The 19,891-nt window shown below is 40.9% G+C and overlaps 1 protein-coding gene across 2 annotated transcripts in view; it reads right to left on the bottom strand.

Moving 5' to 3' along the window:
* Positions 1-710: 710 nt before the first annotated feature.
* The window catches only part of HSPBAP1 (HSPB1 associated protein 1), a 37,633-nt gene continuing 18,452 nt past the window's right edge, over positions 711-19,891 (bottom strand). Inside the window, exons 4-9 of one of the 2 annotated variants that reach the window (XM_071562882.1) lie at positions 16,278-16,414; positions 12,994-13,165; positions 5,430-5,513; positions 2,979-3,041; positions 2,332-2,442; positions 711-2,122 (exon numbers count right to left, since the gene is read on the bottom strand). In XM_071562882.1, coding sequence (XP_071418983.1) covers positions 1,568-2,122; positions 2,332-2,442; positions 2,979-3,041; positions 5,430-5,513; positions 12,994-13,165; positions 16,278-16,414 — 1,122 coding nt within the window. In that variant the 3' untranslated portion in view covers positions 711-1,567. The remainder of the gene's footprint in view (positions 2,123-2,331; positions 2,443-2,978; positions 3,042-5,429; positions 5,514-12,993; positions 13,166-16,277; positions 16,415-19,891) is intronic. The other variant, XM_071562883.1, reaches the window with a different exon arrangement.

The following is a 19,891-nucleotide window of genomic DNA, read 5'->3' as shown; positions in this document are numbered from 1 at the left end:
TTTTCAAAGCCAAGGTCTCCAGCAAACTACATGTACAACTCTGTTTCCATCAGGAGAAGGTTTCTGTGCCTGTTAAATGTGAACCTCTGAGCCTTTTCAACTTAATCCTCTTCCAAGTGTATTAGGATTTGGGGAGATTTTTAAAATGGCAAGGTTTCCTGAACTTCTGATCTATTGGTGAATATCTAGAGCACTTACCATCATCCATCAGGGCCCTGCCAACATGCAATCTGAATAAAAGCAGAGAGAAAGCACCTTTGCCATCACAGTTTTTCAACTATAAATTGCTGGAAGTTGATCTTTGTGAAAACAACGGTCTAGCTTCATGTATTTAGCAGGGAACAGGCATCAGGCAAAGGAAATACCAGCCAGAGGGCTGATAGTGCAGGGTTATAAATGTGGAAATAGGTTCATAATAGAAACTGGTTTGTAGGAGCTAGCAGACACAAGCAAAGAAAAGCCAGCAAAGGTTTCACAGGAGCTGTCCCTGAAGAGCACCTCTGAAGCTGAAGCTACAGCAAATGCCACCCTCTGTTGCCACCTCAAACAGAAACTAGAGGAGGTGAGAGCATTCCAGAAGATATCACCAGCTTTCTTCCCAGTTTTTTTCCAAGCCTCCACGCATTGCTTCAGTGTTAACTGACTTTCTTGCCTATATTTCAAGTTCCATAACTTTTTAATCAAAGAACGACCCAGCCTTCAAAAAGAAATACAAGGACTACTGTATTTTGAAGAAAGGATGGTCTTGTACAGCAACCACTTACAACCAAAAGAAAAAAAATATTACATTTTGATTGTTATGGTAAAGAGTAGGACAGAGGTAGGAAGTCAGAGCTGCTTTGTTTTGTTCCTTAGAGATGCGGAATATGCACATCTGGCTTTAAATAAATAGTAACATAACTTCTCAATGGCCTTTTGTGTCTCAGGCTCAAGAGTTTCTGAGCCAGCTGAAGGCCACTTTCTTGTTAAGGGTTTTTGTCTCATTCCAATCTGGAGCTCTGTGACAAACCGAGGTTATTTTATGGAAGGGAGGAAGCAGATGAATTAGTGAGTGCATTGTCTCTTGGCTGAGGTTTAGGTTTATTTGAATTTATTATTTCTGATCAACTGGTCACTTACTGATCATTTTACTTTACATGTGGGCAAGAACTGCAGTCTACAGTCAGTCAGTCAATCTGCTCCCACCCTTAGTTCCCCTCTGCTATGGAGCAATGACCTACCGCTCCCTCCTATTGTTTATCTTCAAATCACACGTTTCACAGCTCAGAGCTGCAGAACGTGGTGAAGATTCCATTGGCACAGAATGGTGGGAGTGTTACTGTGTACGCTCTGTTTTGCTCATAACAATGAGCAGCTCTTTGACTAAACACACCTTTCTCTTCCCAGCCATCACTAACCAGTTATTCTTCTTTCAGCATAACTTCAACCTGCCACTTAACCATTAACTGCATCTATCTGTACCTAAAAATTATTTGAAATGAAACATTCAATTATTACAGAGCTTAAACACCCAGAACAAGGCTGCTGCTTGATTTCTTTGTTTCAGAAATGATGAAGCACTCCAGCGTTAAACTCCTGTTCTCTCCAACAGCAGCCGAGCCACTAAACTGATGACATGTGGATTAACCAAACAGTCCAGCAAATCATTGGTAGAAAGGGCTGTTTGTGAGGTGGGTGCACTGCTGTCTGAATCCATTTGATGTGCAGGCATCTCACAATCATTACTCATTACCAACTGCTTCCTCTTGTGGTGTAATTTTCCAGTATGTTCTCCTTCATTTTCATGGAGATCTCCACTGTCACTTCCAACTGAAACTGCACCCACCGAGCCCATCTCTTGAGACTGTGGCAAAACTCGAACCAGATGAGGCCCAAAAGGTATTTTCTGCAGCTCTTCTGCTTCAGATGTTGAAAAGTCAAATTCATGGGTTAGTAATCTGCAGCCCTCCTGTTCACAACCAACTTCCCTTTTCCTCCTCTTGCATGAGGCTCCTGCCCTTTGCTCTGCACCAGTGCTGCTGGAATGTGCCTGCTCTGACACACTTGTCTTCTGACACTTGAAATAGGCAGCTATTGCTTTATTCAGGTACTGAAGATTGATTTCATGGGATGTTGGCTCAACCTAAGAAAACACCCAGGATACACTCAGTTAAAAGGAGACATGTTTCAATTCAGCTCTGTGTGATTATCTTCCAAGAACTACTTTTGCTACATGAAGGGATGGAATTTAAAATTCTTTTTCTCAGGCAGCAGAAAGACTCAGGAGGAGCTAAGCAAAATGTCAGTAATTCTTTGTTATTGTTGCTATAATGGGAGCAATAGAGGGCTTACCTCTGTGGGATTTAGCCAGAGATCTCCATCACTGGGATTTTCTGCTGATTTTATGGCACATACCAGCGTTCGAGTTATTGCCTCCTCTACACGGGCTTCATGATCTGCATCCTGCCTCAAGAGAACAGAAAGTTTTAAGAGATAGATTAGCTCTTGGGTCTCTGCAGAAAGCTCAAAGATCTTGGGAAGAACATGAATGGCCTTGGTTTAAAAGCCATACTCAAGTGTGCAAAGTTAGAGAAAGGCTTCAGACTTTTGACACTTCTCCTGTGTGCAGTCCCGACACAGATGACAGGACAGGCCTTGGTGGGACTGCTCATCTGAATTATGATTTGCAAAAAACACGTTCTAGTATGTGTATATAATCTTTTCCCTCATTAGTGTACTGTTAATTGAATCTGGTGTTTAAATGCTGACATTGAATTGTAATTTCAATTTATGTATGTGTCTATACAGCTCTTTAGGACTAGAATGGCCATGGAAGTACACAGCACATTTTTTATGTTTACATATTATGTCTAAATTAAATACTTAAAACACAGAGGATGTTACAGCAAGACAGCAGCTATTTAGGGGCTACAGAGGCACAAAAGTGAGTCTTAAGAAAATTTAGGAAATATTTTATCATGTAGCAGCAGCTGACTTACTTCTGCACTTTTGAACATCAGCAAAAGCAAAAACATGTTTCCTCTGAAAGCACTCCTGCAAAACTAAAAAGTAAGTTAATAACAGGCTGTTTGCATCAGGCCTTCACTTCCTCTATCACCCCCCTTGGGCAGCTGTATACTAGCTAAATTAGCATAGCAGAACAAAACTTTAAAGCATCTTTTTTAGCTTTCTTTCCCATTTGAATTTCTTGTATATGGAAGGGAAGGGTGTGTGGAAGATGGTAGACTCTCCAAACAAGATGGGTAGTTTGGTTATTTCAGTGACAAGTGCCTAGAAGTGGATACATAAATTTCCTTTAATGAAGATGCTTAGACATGTGAGTTTTGGATGAAAGACATAACCTGGTCAATCCACAGCCCTGATCAGTCTAACTGTGGCTTCAGGGAACACATGAAGCACATGCATCTTGCTAGTGTGAGTGCTGAGGGCAGTAATTCAACCTGGAGACCTGAGTAGAATTTGGGATAGAAGCAGGGGAAAGTGCTGTTGGCATTTTGTGGCTTTGGATGCTTGGCTTATTAATGACCTCGTATAACAAGACCCCAAAACACAGACTTTGGTATCTACATGTGGAAATGATTTAAGGTGTTGCATTCTTGGTATTCATCCTGGCGGGCTGAATAATAAGGCTGATTGCACAACAGTATGTTAGGAAGCAAGGAATACTTTGAGTAGCTCCCATCCAGCTGAAAACAAATTAAATTTCTACTCTAAACTCTTGCCAATATAATTAATGGTTTCACTGGGACTATAATTGTTGGCATGATTCACATCTGTCAATATGAAAGCAGCTGGTAACAGCTGTGAGCAAGAACTGCTTGGGTTGGTAATGGAAATGTTCTCAGTATTGTCTTTTAGAACCCGTGTCAGACTTTATTTTTATAGGTTGTCCAACACCTAACAAACAGTGCTGCCATCATCAGCTGTAGAGATAATTTCTGTAAGGAACTTTCATCTGGGCTGCAGTAACTGCATTTGCTTATGGCAGCTTTTGGTATTTGGGGAGGGTGTGTGTCGTTCATTATCAAGATCCAGCAAACACTCCTCTGTTTACGATGCCACCCACAAAACTACTGACTCTTGCTGTCATCAAACAGGACCTTGGGGACTTCTGCAAGACCTTCATGACCAGAAAGGCCATGGAGTTTAGCTCCACTGATTTTTTTAACTTGCAACACGTAAGAACAGCTAGAAATGCTGTAGCTAAAGCACCACCCCAGCACCTGGGAGCTCCCAGCCTGGCACAACTGATCCCATCCTGACCGGCTTCTCCAGACGGGGTCAATTTGTGAGGCTCAGCTTAGGGTACAAGCATGTTTGTTGGCATCAGGGTCTTTCCAAGCCCAGGGCATACAGCCAGTTCTTCTGAATCATCCCAAGGGCTGCTCAAATTTAAGGCAGGCTTAAATGGCTGCTCTACAACATAGCTGGTGCCTTCTCTGGCATTGAACACGGCCTGACTGTGCTTAGGGCTATGTAAGACCTCAGTTTGGCTGTGGGCCTGCTGTCCTTCCTAAATACATAGTTTCATCTGGAAAATTTCTCCATGAGGGAAACACCCAAGTGAATTCCTCTGCTCTGCAAATGCTTGGTTTGCTGTTGGTATGAGAAATGTGTCATGTGTTCTGTGAACAGCATCTGAACACAGGTGTTCTTTCCCCTGCAGATTTCCAGTCTAACATGGTTTTTAAAAATAGGGGGGAAAAAGGCAATAAATATTTTAGTGAGGCAGCTTCCCCAGGCCATTTCAAAAGGTCTTTTTTAAATATTAAGCTAGGATTAATAATAAAGTAATTTGAATCATAAAACCTTCTGGAGCATTGAGATGATCTAATGCAAGATGACCCTGCTCACTGCACAGGGTCTGGACTAGATCTTTAAAGATCCCTTCCAACCAAACTACTCTATGATTCTGTGATATCCCTGGAACCATCACATACATATTGCTTAACGTGAGCAAGAAAAATCAAAGCCCAGAGAAAACTAATACTTGAGAAAATCCAACTTCAGGCAAATCAAAACTATCACAGAGAAATAAGAATTCCAAAATCCTCTTCCACCCCCTTCCTATCACATTAATCTGATTTAAATTCTAAATTAGCTTTGCATGTAAGCACAACCTTGAGGTGAAGTTGCTGGGTTTGTGTCCCCTATTCAGCTAAAAGCCATTTAGCCCTTAAGGAACTGGATGTGACAAGTTTCGCTTGTGTTTGTTTGCCTGATTGAGGTAAACTTGAAACATGATTTCTGCTGAAGTGAGGCTTCAGATTTGGAACCCTGAAAGGTTCTTCAGGAAAAAATGTTCCATAAGGGCTCTTCCCTCTCCAGACTAAACACAACATACCCAATAGGGCTGAACCTGGCAGTTGGGACAGAAGTCCATGCACATGTGGAAGGGCTACATCACCATGACATAAAAAGGAAAATACCAGTTCAATCCAGGAGTTTATGCTGACAGTGATAGGATCAATGGATTCCACATAGTGCCACCAGTGCCTTGGAACGAGCAGGACCTGCAATTGGAGACATCACAGTAGGGAACTAGTGTAAGAATGAAGAAAGATAAGGTGTTTTAATTTAGGTCATGTGGGATGCAGAGACAAAATGAGGCAAGGAAATAGGGGTGGGAGGTGATATTTATTTATTTCTTCTAAAGAGCCTTTTTGCAAGACTGAAATGCCCACTCTCTCTTCCCACTCTTTGTACTATCATGTAAGAAATGGATCCAGAGCCACTTTTCATCCAAACTCCTTCCCATGAGAAGCAGGACTATAACCTTGTAACTGCTGTAAGTAAGCAAGTCCAGGCATACAAAGGGGTGCAGCTGGAGCAGCAGCAGATCAGGCCTTTAGAGAAAGACTCAGCCAAGTAGGAATTCTTTTGTAGACTCTCCAACTGAGCAGATTTCCCAGTTTCTTTAGGAGAACAGCCAGCTGGTTTCCCCAAAAAGCAGGTATCCTAAAGCTCATTTAGGTGACTAACAGTATGTAGCTTTAATTCTGGTAAATACTCCCCATTATTAAATTTGTCACTTTTAGTAGACAGGCTTTTAAAAGAAAGTGCCATGCTTTCTGGGACAATCTAGTTTAGATCAGAGCTTTATAACTGCTTCAGGATGATAGCTGTGTCATAAAATTGATTCTAACCCGTGGTTTCTATGGTGTAAGACATTGATGTTGTTTTGATGATAGAGGACAAGCTTTACAGATTACTGAACATGTGATTAACATGGCACTATCAAAAAAGCATAAAAGATATTTTTTGACAAGGAATAAAAATGGTCAGAGATGGATAAAAATATACACTTCAGAATGGGGAAAGTGAAGCAGTGATCTGTATCTGAATTGCAGACAATTCTTTTTCTTGGTAGACACAAATTACTTAGAAGAATGTTCTGCCACCCAGACAGCCTGTGCTTCATTATATCAAAACACGGCTAATGAGAAAATGTCTGTGTAGGAAACAATGACTGTGGCCCTAGTCCTGCACTTACTTACAGGACACTCAGAATAGAGTCATTTTTGGGCCAGATGACAAAATGCTCTCCACAGGCTTCAAGTTAAGTCACAAAAAAAAGCATTTCCTCTCTAAGGGTCAAAAACATTTAAAAATTGTGCTTTAATCCAGTACAGCACACAAAACAGAGAAGGACGTCCGTCAGTGGAGGGTCGTTATTTTAAAGACATTACTAATTAGTTATTCTTGACATCTGTATGAAACCCTACACAGACTGCAGCCAAAAACTGTATTCTACACTAAACAAGTTTCAGAGATGTGCTTTTATCACAGAAACATCCAGTCTAAATGAAAACTCTAGTTGCATTAGCTGCAGTGAGTTTATCTGTTAGGAAGTGTTGGCCTATGTTTCACTGACTGCAAAATACTACAAGAAAAAGCCCAAAAGCTCATCTGCTCTGTCAGGGATCTTGCCCTGAACCCTGCTAAAGAATCTGGGTGCCCTCAACCAGCTGTAATGATGAAGCTGAGAAAACTGTTTTACAGCAAAAAATGGCACAGGTCCTGCAAGTGGCTGTTTGCAACAGCGGGATCTGTCCTGTGAGACCTGTGTAGGAAGAGTGAGCTTTGCAACATGCTGGAGAAGTGGAAGAGGACACCAGGGAATTGAGGTAATGCACAGAGGGACCATGTAGCAAGGGAATACAAGCAAGAGACAAATTAAGGAACTGTATAAATGTTTCAGTAGAAAAAATGAGATGGAAATTAGTTATGGAACATTCTGGCTCAATGACTGACTTGCAAAATTGATACAGAATTGGGTTAGGGAAAGAGGAGGTACAACCAGGAGAAACATAAAAGCTCTGCAACTTGTCCTGTGTTTGCAAACCAAAGAGGAGGAACTTGGTCTTTTAGAGACTAATCAAATTTTACCTGCCAGCAGGTTAAGGGTAATAACTGCAAAGTTGTGTCTTTCTGCAGCTGGCACTGTTTGCTGATGCAATTTATGGAAGAGCTGCAGAGTGTGACTCAAATAGGCAAAAGAAGTTCCATAATGACACTTGTTCTCCCTCTTATCTTTGGGCAAGCTTATGCTTGCTAAAAAACGGATTATAGCAGCAAGAAAATTAAAATTATCAAAAAGTGAAAAGACTAAAACTTTAAGGAAGCTGAAGAAATGGAAAAAGTAATTAAACCCAAAAATTACAGCTGACAAGTGAACAGAACAAAAAAACCCAACCAACCAACCAAAAAACCCAAAAGAACCCAAACAAACAAAAAAAACCAAAAAAAACAGCAAAGAGAGAAGTACAGTAGGATTCTTTTACTCTTACAAACTAACATTCTATGTTTGCAAATCAGAAGAAAAAAAACCCCACAACAAAATGAAAACAAAACCCCACCATCACTGCCTCTATCAATTCCACAATAAAATAAAGCAGACTTCCATATGTTTACAAATATGGGACACAGATTTAGCTACATTCCAATAGGAAATGTGAAGGTAAGCCACAGTGAAATAACATACATACAAATGCAGCACATATTTTAGAGGGAAAATGTGAAGTGCAATAGCAAGACAGAACTATTGCGAGCTGAGAGATAATCTTGTGCTAGCCTGCTTTCTACAGAACATATCTGGCTTTGCGGGCTGGGAAGATACTGATCTAAACAGCAACCAATCAGATAATTTTAATATTTAGGCTAGTGATAGGCAAATATAGCAAATGAAGTCAAACTAGGACAGAAATCTCAGAAAAGATAAAATGAAATTCTGTAATGGGAGGAAAGAAACCAAGGGAACACTTGGGAGAGCAAGTGGAGCAATGCTGAAGACTTGTACAGCACAGAGAACAGAGCAGGTCTGAATTCTCAGTGGACATGATTAACTCAATACAGTGCAAAGGTAGGGCAAAGGTGGAATTGCTTCAAAAAGAGAGCATACCCTGAAGTGAAATATTATACCAAGACATTTCTGCTCATTAGAAAAAGATATTTAGGTAAATGCACATGGAAAGGAAGCCAGTGTGATGGGAAGATAAGGATGTGAGGCCATAGGGGGACCCCAAGGAAATCCCAGAGCTGCCTGCAACCACAGCTATGACAAATAAAATGAAATAGATGCAAGCAAAGTCAATTCTGTGGGAGCACCACCAGGGGACTCTGTGGGAGTGCTGCCATCCCAGCCTGTGCCCTGTCCCAGCTGGCGCCTGGAAGGGGCTAGGAAGGGGCTTCTTACCCTGTTCCCTCCTAAGCTGGTATCTTCCCACCCACTGAAACTGAGCTCCAAGAGCCCTTGGTATCAGAAACATATGGACAGCCCTTGGGAGAAGCTCAGTCAAGAGGGAGGGGATGGGACTGTTACATTCCTTGTCCCTGTCAACTGTGGCGAGGGACTGAGGCAAGCTCAGTGAAGACTGAGCTCAAGCTCATCAAGTTAGGAACTTGCTGCTTTCACCTTTGGATTGCCTGGCTTTTGGGGCACTCAAGGGGTTCTCCATATGTGTTACAGGCTGAGTGGTGCTTTTACCACCAATTCTAGTGTAAATTGACCTCTTGGACTCTTCCTACTTCTGTGATGTAGATGATCGTTCTGGTGTCTCAGGGTTGGTTGGGCTGTCTGACTTCTCTATGGAGTGACTTGAGGCCACATGAAAGTTTGGGAGACTTTCATTTGCAGTCTGCCAAATGGTAATTCTTTATTCCTTCCCAAAATGGAATTATCAACCATTTACTATGCATAGTGCTGTGGACAACTCTGAGTTCTTCTTCACTAAAATCACCTTGCAAAAGTATTTTGTATACTTTGAGATGGAACGTTTCACTGCCTTTCAAAAAAGTTGAGTTACTGCATTTCTTGACTTAATACAACACTTTTCTTTGGTATCAATTATATATTTCTTGGCTATTCAGACTGTCTGTTCTGCTATTCCCCACTTTAAGCCCAATGTGAAGTTCTCAACCCTTTTCTCTAAAGGTGGCACACAGGGAAATCTCCCCTGACTTCATAAAGATTTCTGCTTGCTCAGAGTTGGGTTAGAAGACAGAGGTTTATTTGTGCTGTTGGGAACTCTGGTTGCTGAGCAGGATCCCATGGTGTGTTAGATTCTGCAGCAGGAGCACAGAGAGAGAGAGCCTTGCAGCTACACAGAGGAACTGATGGCAACACCAAGGAGGAGTTTCTTTAGACTTTGAAGAAAGCAGATAAGCAAAAACAGGGGAGGAGAGCTTCTGAGCAGCAGACCACAGTGAGAGACAGCAAGCAGTAATGTTGATCTTTTTCTAAAATCAGTATTTCCCATACTGTGATAATATTTTTCAAGGCTGGAAGGGAGGATCCTTCTCAGACTCCATGTGACTCTAAGACTAGGTCAGCTGGGCCTTTCCTTGCACTTCTGCACCCCAGCTCCTCTGGCTCCAGGCTGCACCTGGAGCACAGGACTGGGACACAGGAGAGCTGAGCACAGCCCCTAAACAGCACACAGTTTAGAAGCTCCTGTCTGGGGCAGAGTGAGAGGGAATGGAACTGCCCATGGGGGCCCAGCATCTAAGGTGCTTGCTCTCCACTAGGAGGACAGGTATGTGCAGCCTTATATGTCTACCTTCAGATAAGTTCAAATACACGTTCTACCATTGTCTAGTTATGTGGATATGGGCTAACAGGAGATGGATTAAAAGCAGTTGCATGAGCAAGCAGGAAGGAAGCAAGAAGCTAGTGAGAAGTGGGGCAGAGGAAGGAATGATCAGGGATTTTGAACTTGTATAGCATCTCAGTTTTTTGTAGCCTTTTCGGGTGGTATTCAATTCTCCTGTTTTTAATCATCAAAAAAGTTAAGCATCTATGTGCATAGGATCCTTTTATAGCCTGTCTTGAAGGACAAGATGGGATGAACATTCCTGCAGGGGACTGTAATTGTATAAGACAGGGAGGATGAATTGCCTTGTAGAGGTGCCAGGTTCTTCCCACTGATGGCAGAAAAGGCACCTGTCCTGAATGGGGCTTAAGCTGAGGGTGGCAAATCCTACTCTAACTCTCAACACTTGTCACAGAGCATGGGGTGGAAGGTTCTAGAACAGATGTTTTGCCCTATTTGTGATCTTTTAAGCAGCATTTGTGTATTTGTGAAAAGAACCAAGGTGTTGCAGGATTCAGTCAACTTCCTGCTCCATACTTAGCACTGAGCCTTGCAACCACCCCAGAGGTGACTGGGTCCAAATATTTACAAGGAGCTCCCTATTTGCATGACACAACTTGAGCTTGTAACTTTGTGGACATAGTCATGCAGTGCTGCAAGCCCTTCAACTACTCAGCTGCCTGTTTGAGTAAGCTTAATATCTAAATGTTTGCCTAATTTGTTTGACAGCAGATCACTAATGTATCTGGGATCCATTAGTCTTATCCCTACAAATTGGGATAAGACCTCTGTACAGATGCAGCCAATAGACACTAGTCAAGTACAGGATGGAACCTTATAAAACCTAAAGTCTTAGTCAACTACCAAAATTCGTAACAGAGGTTTACCTCTGAACAATACGGTGGAAGAACACAAAGGACTGAAGCACGCAGTGTGCATTGGTACAGTGTTGTATCTAGGAATTCTGCTTTTAGGCAGAATGGGTGTAGAAAAATGGCTTGTAGCAAACATCGACCAGAAGGTGGCATTAGACACATTACGTTTTTGATATTCAAAGCTGCACTCACTCTACATGCAGTTGTCTCCTGAATTCCTAAGAACACCTTTGTCTTTATTTTTTCAACCCTTTATTGTTACAATAATCCGAAATGTTCTGCATACCTTCTGGAAACAGGTGGAGATGCTACCTATTATAGCAAAATAAGGCAGCCTGAAAATTCTGTAGTAATTGTATTAATTGTACATGAAAGCCATTGTTAAGCACATATCAAGACTTATGATTTAGGGATCCTCTCTGTTGTTAACAAAGCAGTTCTTCTAGGTCATTCCTTTCCTCTCCATCAAATAGCAGCAGCCCCCAGCCACCTGCCCCATCAGCTTCCGGATGAGATGCTGGATGAAGGCAATACCTCACTGCTCCATCATTGCTTCTGCATTATTTCCCCCCTGCCCCCTCTCTGGAAATCCAAACAGAATCCCCTTCATGGCAATGCAGACAAATTGTATTACTGAGCTGGGTCAAGAACTTTATTCCTAGCAAGATTAATTTGTAATTGCTTTAATCCTAATTAAAATTAAGATCATATTAAAGGTTCACTACCACACTTGATCAGTGCAAAGGAGATTACAAATAAAAATAGTATTGGAGATCAGGGATAATGCACTGCTGAATGGATGTGGCATTTTTATCAATAGTAAAAATTTGTTCTTTTTGCTTTAAATTATTGAATGATGCAACCTTACAATGTGCTGAATGCAAAACTATATAACTTGCTTTAGGAGTACGAGTAGGAGTTAATGTAGTGCAAACAATGAAGGTTGATCGGATTCCTCATTTGCATCTGTACCAAATGCAGAGCATACAATTCCCAGTTGACAGGTATCATCCTCTTGTTGGAAACTACTATCCTACTTCAGTCTGCCATCTCACGTGTTTACAGGATCACTCTGAACTCTGCCTCCTCAAAATCAGCTGGATTAGCAAAAATCCATTCTTTAAATTGTTGAAGGCAGCTGGGTTTGCAGGGACAGGGCAACACTCAGACAAGTTGCTGAGCTGGCGGGTCAAAAGAGGTGACAACCTCAGGTAGGAGAATGGTGAGAGGGCTCTGGAAGAGCCGTGTGAAGCGACTGGAGCAACGACCATTGCAAAATTCCTTTGGAAAGGGCTGGCAGTTTGAGATGTGCAGCAGTGCGTTACAAGGACACGCATGGCTGAACAAATGAAAAAGGGCAGTTCAGACTCCAAATACAGACCAGGTTGATTAAATAAAGAAGGACACTATTTATGGCAGGAGACTAGGAATTAAGAGTCCTGAGCCCTGCTCTCACACTGCTGCTGCCTGCCTGTGTGACTGTAAGCCAGGCATGTAGAACTGAACTTTCTCAGTAAAACAGGATTAATATCCTCACAACGCCCCTGTAAAGCACCATGAAAACTCTGCATATTGTGTGCTCTAAATGCAAGTACCATCACTGAAGTATTTATTAAAGGAACATGTAAAGGCTATTTACTATCAAAATATTTGAGTTCCTTTGCTAGCTACACATACTCATTGATCAAATACATTTTGTGGAAAATATTGGTGTCAGAGTAGACAGGTCCAAGTTCAAGAAAGTTCTAAAGCAGACAGATTGGAGGTGGCTGCAAGAACTGTTATGGAGTTAGGCAGCTGATTGAACTACCTCTCCAAATGTTTGCAGGTTTTGTACAAAGAAGTCTAGTAAAATAACTGTCAGTAAAGAAAATTCCTGTGCTGAGAGAAATGTGTCAAGTCTGAGTGCAGAGTGAAGAAAGAGGGAAGTTCCACAGTCAAATCCTTAAGATTTTCTAGCCCTTAATAGGCCAGTTAAACAATTTACTAGAATATAAAGTAACGTAAAGCTTATATGTAAATGCTACCTCTCCTGGACTGAGCGTAATGACATGGGCTGTTGAGTTCCTAAACTTGGGAAAGCGTTTCAGATCAGGGTTGGCAATGTTGACTTTGCTGAAAATGCTGGATTCCTCATAAGGGATCCTGGTAGGATAAAGGAAACTGGTGTCACCAGGTGGGAAGAGGTGCCATTTCTTCCTGAAAATAGAGAGAAGATAAAAATGTATTCAGTGCATGTCACTTATAGCAAAGAACTAAAGGCAGTAGCAAGGTTTTCAATAAAACATAAATCTGCCTCGCTGTGTGAATCTCCTACGCAGTGAGAACACAGGCAGTGCTTACAGGCTGTCTCCTGAAAGTGATTTTAAAATATTCCACTTTTTAATTTTTTAACTGAAAAGATTTACAGTTTCTCACCAATTATTTCTAAAAGACAGATAAAATTTTAAATAAAAGCTCTCCCATCTGGTTTCTCCTTCCTACCTTTTACATGCAGCGTTCACAGATACTCAGAGAATTAAAACTGCTCTATAAACTAGAGGAAATGCTTTTGTTAGAGACAATGTATTTTCATTCACTGAATGGTTTTCAAACCCCATGTTTGTTTTGAAAGGAGGACATAGTGTGTTTAGGATAGCAACAGTAAAAGGGTATGGACATGATCTTCTGTTTCCTATCATCACCTGCAGTACTTACATGGCTGTTAGTCACAAACCCCTCATTCTCAGTAAAAATCATCTTGATGCTCCCATGCCAAAGATGGCATAAACAAAAATCCATAGACATAAGCATCCTGAAACATCTGTGGTTTTTGTGTTATCAGTACCACATGATGGAAATGTGGCTTGTGAGGATCACTGGATATAAGAACCTACTGGTGTGACTGAATGCCCAGATGGAGCATGGCGGGGTTGTTCTGCTCATGGGGGCACTCATGTGCCAGGTTGCTCTCTTTGTGCCCAAAGAAGAACATGAATGCACCACAGTGCAGGGCCAAGCAGAGCTGAGACACAGACCTTGTCCTCAGGAGCTAATGTCTCCATTTCACTTACACAGACCAGACCAAAGAGAAAAAAAAGAATAAGCCAGAACTGGTGGTGCCAGTTTTATGGGTATTATAAATCAAATAACTTAATGGGTACATATGTTATTTAGAAATAGAAGTTTTATGTGGCAGTACTTTAGGTGATAGAAATAACCAGAAGGAACACACAAAGAGAAAATTTATTAGATTTATGAGGTGCCTGACCAACATGATCCTACACTAAACAATGGAAAAGTGAAGGTGGCACTTTACAGCACAGCTGGACAACTTGTGCAGCTCTCCTCTTGGTTTTGGACTCTAGCAAGAGCTTTTATTTTTGTCTCTTTCCTTGGTACTCACTTCTTGCTTTTTGTCTACTGCTTCTGTTTGTGAGTTCTCAGTCACAGATCTAAAAACAGGAAAAAAGTAACCAAATGGCACAAAACTAGAAGAAACTGGAACAGAAGAGACAGGAATAGCAGGATAGCCAGAACTGGAGAGACCAGCATAGATGGAAGTGCCATGGACTGCTGACATTTCTTGGTAATTACCAAAGCTACTGCTGGGTGCAAGCACAAAACCAGTTCTTCCAAAACTCAAGCCTTATTGCAACTTTATTTTGCCCTTCAAGTTAGATCCTCTGAAGGGGCAGAGAACGACTAGGTTATGAGGCTCCGGGTTAATCCTGCAGGCTCATGACAAAGCAATATCATGAAGCAAAAAATTAAGAAGCCCGAGGGATGCAAGGAGGAAATTCAAGATAGCAATAAAGGGCTAAGGAGTCGTCCCTGGCTTTCCTGCAAAGGCAAATCTATTTAAGTTTAGCATAAGCTTATATTCTTTTACAGAGCCTGTCTTGTTTGTGAGTCTCAAAAGGGAATCTTTCTGCTCTGAAGGAGAGCACAGGATTCACGAGCTTGTGGAAGTTTGCAATCTATTTAAAGGCTTTGCTCTGAAGAAGAAAATAACTTTGTCTTTTCAGGCTGTGCAAAGGTTTTAGACTTCTTTTCCTGAGAGGAACAAGGATTTTGTTCTACTAGAGGGGGAGGAAGTGTCTTCGGAAGGCTGACAAAACTGCTGCGTGATGCTGGAACTCTGGCTTGAGTTCAACACCTGAGGGTAGAGATCAAAGAGTCTTGGCAGGTATCACATCTGCTGGATCACTGTACTTATTCAGTACACCCAATATTGAGGTGGATCCTTAGAAGATATTTAGGCATTTAAGTCTCATGGTTTTCAACGAGACTTCTGGCTCCTGAATACACTTAAGTGTCTGGACTTCAATGCACAATGCTTACTGATGTGATCTGAAGTCTACAGGACGGGCTGTACACAGTGCAGGGCTGAGAGAGGCTTCTGGAGTGTCTCTGCTGCACATCCACCCAAGCACCTCAGGGCTTTTTAGAAATGTGAATGAAAACCTGCCTGGGAGCTAAACAGAGACACCCTTCTTAGAGATGATGACAAATCCATTTCCCTCAAGCCTTAAAGCCAGCCAGCCTGTGGCACTGTCCAGCTAGAAGCCAGCACATCTGACTTCCAATACTGCACCTTAATCACACTACCATCATCGTGATTTTACTATTTTACAAAATGTCAGAGTAATTAATTCTATTGAAATCCCACTACCAAGTTACTCCTTCCACTCTGTACTGTCAAACCTAAAAAATTTGTGCAACTTGTTTTATTACTCTAGCACTACTCTAGCAATAATAGATAACACAAAAAAAACCCCCAAAACCTGAGGCCACTATGAGGAAAGGAATAAAAAAAGAGACAGCATGCAAACAGGCAGAAAGATGTATCAATGAAGTCACATGCTCCCATATGAGTTTGGAGCCTCAAATGTCCCTTTCAACTTAGTTCACAGCTCGCTGCTCCCATCCTGATGTTCTCCTTTTAAATGCATTCTAGCAGGCTATTAGAGGTTCCTGCACAGAGAATATTGTAAAAGTCTAAAGTAGTTTATTTCTGTTTTGTTTTGGGGCTTTTTAACTCTTTATCTCCTAATTCCAAATTCCTGAATTTGTAACTACTAGGAAAAATAAAATGTTTATTACTGACACACACAGATCAGAGAATAAAATTTTGTTGGCTCCATGATGCAAACTCCAAACCCCTGAAGTTCGGCCATTTCCTGTAGAACAGTTATGATGCTCTTCAATCACTGAGCGCTCAGAAAACTAAAATAATCAGGACCTAGATTTAATGTTCAGAGAGTCCTAAACTAGCTTTAAGCACAACGTAATACTCCTCTATATTGCTGTATGTATACGCACTTATTACCTTCCTTCTATTTGCAACACTAAGTTGCAGCCATAGGAGTCCAAATGGCACGGGGTGTTTGCTCCTTCAGAACCAATCCACAGCGTGCTCTCTTTCCCACTTCTTCCAAAAAAACCAAAGTCAGACCACCTTATATCCTACAAAAATAAAATGGTTATTTATGTAAGCTGTCAAACTGGTTCATGTCCTACCCTCAGTGCCCAGAGTCTCCCATTTTCTCCTTCCACTGCTCAGTCACTTTTTATCCACGGCAGCTGTTGCTCCTTTGGTGGGGATCTGGAGTGTGCATGGCCTGTGTATGTCTGACTACACAGCCTCCCAGATCTCTGCCTCCAGTTCTTATCCCTGCCTTTCACATCACTCGAGTTACTCCTTTCCTCTACACAAGGGCTGCTCAAATGCTCATGACCACATGTGGCTCTTTCAAACACTCCTTTTTTTCCTTTCTCCACTCTTCACCATCCACCCAACCACAGTATTTCTTTTAGAAAAATTCTGATACATGGCATTTAAAAAAAGGAAGAAAGTAAAGAAAAATCTCTATTCCCTTTTCAAACCATATTTGATAATGCGTGTGGCATATTTGCTCTCTCTTTGCTGCCATCTCAGCTTTCTCCATGTAGTCTGGCAACAGAATTTATCCCATCTCTGACCCAAGGTTACGCTGGGTTTTTTAAATTTCTTATTGTTTAAGGGACACATTTGCACCTGCAGAGGCAGTGAATTTAAAACAACTTGATTACATAGTGAGAAAGGGCAGAACAGGTGTGCATGTGTTATGAACACAGTCCTGGAGCCTTCCAGTCTGTTGATCCTCCCAAAACCAATCCCCTGGGATTGACGAGCCACAGTGAGGTATTTTTCAGACAGTCCATGGGTTTTGCAGAATGGTTCTGTACAGCTTGGATAAAGTATTCCCATGTTTCTGCAGCTCCCCCTGCCACCTGCAGGGCCTGATCATTTATTTGTTTATTGGAAAGCACTTGAAGTAAACCAGCCAGAGATATTGGTGCCTTTTGGCTGGAGCCCCAGACTGAGCCATAGGAAACAGAGATTAAATTCCTGGCTTCCTGATGGTCTCAGGCAAATCGCTTCATCTCTGAGTTTTATTTTCCCCATCTTGAAAAGGAAGATAACAGTATTTGTTCTGTTTCAGTAGAGCACTTTGAGGTCATTCCCATCACCTAACTTTAGGAACCTAATTTAAGCTTGGCTCCTGCTCTAGTCAAAGCACTCTCAATCACACCTTGGAAAAGCCTCTCTCTTTTTGCTGTCTATAAAGAGAAAATAGGAGTCTGGCCTCCTAATTTAAGTATGTAAGCTGGCTGCTTGCAGACAGGTGGATGACTATCCTTTTTCAAGATCTATGGATGAGGAAAACCAAAGCTAGACATTGTACGGGTGACTTCACCAAGACTCTGTATCAGGAAACCCTCAAAATGAGCAATAGCCTCCCCAAAAATTAGGCATTGCTAAAGATTTTGAATTTCAGAGTTATTGATTTTAAAGATATCATTTAAAAAAAATGCAGAAGTGTAATACAAACATTTGTCAAAGACAGCAAAAGATCAAAGAGAAAAAGTTGCTCCCATAGATTTCAGTAGCCATAAAATTTAAAATCCAATACAACTATTTCAGTGAAAAAGTTAAGCGTTACACCATCTCTACACTTTAATATCACACCTAAATAGTTTTTGTATTTTGTTACAATTTAAGTGGAAAGAAAGCACACATAATCAATATTAGATTTAAAAGAACTTTTTGAAAATGATGCTGCTGTAGTAAATACTTGAAGCAATTATGGGTAAAATAGTTTTTAACCAATGAACTAAAAAGGAACTGGTAGTATTACTGAAATCTTGTCACAGTGGGTTCCTTTTCTACAATAAAAAGCCACAGTAAGAAGAAATGTACTAAAAGGTGTTCCAACCATAACAGATGGCACATTACTTGTGAATTATATTTATTTCATTTGCTGCTTATAATGAAGTTAATCTGTACCCGTATGTCACTTTAAAAGGTCTCATTTCTATTTAAACTTCATGCATGTATCCTGCTTCTGATTTATATCTCAAATTCAGTAATGAAATATCAACTGAACAAAAAATGTAAGATCCTAGATATTGCTCATAGATTAGAATAATGGAATCATTACCTTAGCCTACACAACTGTAAATGATAAACAGTGCAATCTAAATTTCAAACAACTTCTAAATGGCCCTATTAATCACTATAAATAACAGTGCAGTTGGCCTTCTTTTCCCCTTCAAATCACCTTACGTAAATCTAAATAAAATCTAGAAAGAAAAAATGAGGCTATCAAATTCACACAAGAATGGAAGAGAATTTCTACAAAGAACTCTTTTGGCTGGTATAAATTGGGTACAGTGTTTCAAAAGCCATGAGTCTGGAACTGATGGATGCATTTCACTCCCATGCCTGTGAAAATGGCAGATGACACACACCATATTTGCCTGCATAACACCACTGATTTTTTCCTTCCCAGATTCTGCTTTTAAAAAAAATCCATGGCATAACTATTACGTGTGTCTATTCTAAAATTGCAGTACAGTCTGTTGCTTGTTGTAGGTCACGTGATTAGGCTGTGGTATGACACCTGCACAGAAATGCAATTTCTGGAGCCTCAACTTTGATCTTTTGAAGGGGGGAAAGGGGAAGAAGGAGGTAGGAAAATGATTCTTTTCTTCAAGTGTGTTTTTAATGACTGAATGAAGAGCAGGCTATTGGGGTCTTATAAGCTGGTATTAGCTTCTGCCCTAAAACACAGGAAAATGTTGTCTGTCAAGGCAGTAAAAGACCAGGACAGGACCACAGAAAGAGGAAGTCCTGCAAAGACGTCGGGAAGCCTGAAACATCCCTGGAGCTCTCAACTTAGTTCAAACAACATGAACCAGTATCAGTCATGCAGCCCAAGTGATGTGATCCTGATTGTATCTCACTGCGCTTAGGAAGGGAAGAAAGGTAAGATGATCTCTGTGTCCAAAACTTACCTTATGACCCACAGAACAACGGGAGATAGTCTGAAAAATGACTGGCCACTGATAAATATTAATTTTACTGGTATAAAAGAATAAAATACATATAAAGAGCATGGGAAATGCTTTCTGAGGAAATAATTAATCTGAGAGGGCTTATCAGTTCATACTATCTGTCATCCCAGTAATACAGTTTTTGCAGGGCATTATGATTCCATTTTCACCTTTCAAAGTATAGAAATGAATAAGGCTTCAGTTACTATTCTTTCCTTATACCTTTTGAAAAAGTACAGCTTTTGTATAGCTATCCTTAATTTTGCCCTCTTACAATTTGCAAGGAGAAGTAGCAGGAGATGAAGCAATGAATTGAAATATCAGATAGACACAGAGAAAATAAAAGCAAATACCCCAGGTAGGTGTCTTAATACCTGCATTTGGTAATTACCATAGATGATGTACTTCCATGGACAGGTTACTTTGTGTATTTTACTGCCTCCACTGAAAATTAAGGTATAATAATGCTGCAGACTCAAGACTCCTCCTCACAAACAGTTAATCTAAACATATTAAGGAAAGGAACTGTTCTACTTGAGGAACTGAGCCACAAGGCAAAACATG

The sequence above is a fragment of the Pithys albifrons genome, chromosome 8 (assembly GCF_047495875.1).
Source record: "Pithys albifrons albifrons isolate INPA30051 chromosome 8, PitAlb_v1, whole genome shotgun sequence".
In the NCBI taxonomy this organism is placed as follows: domain Eukaryota; kingdom Metazoa; phylum Chordata; class Aves; order Passeriformes; family Thamnophilidae; genus Pithys; species Pithys albifrons.
Note: the sequence above shows the minus strand (reverse complement) of the source record. Positions and strands in the feature narration are given on the sequence as shown.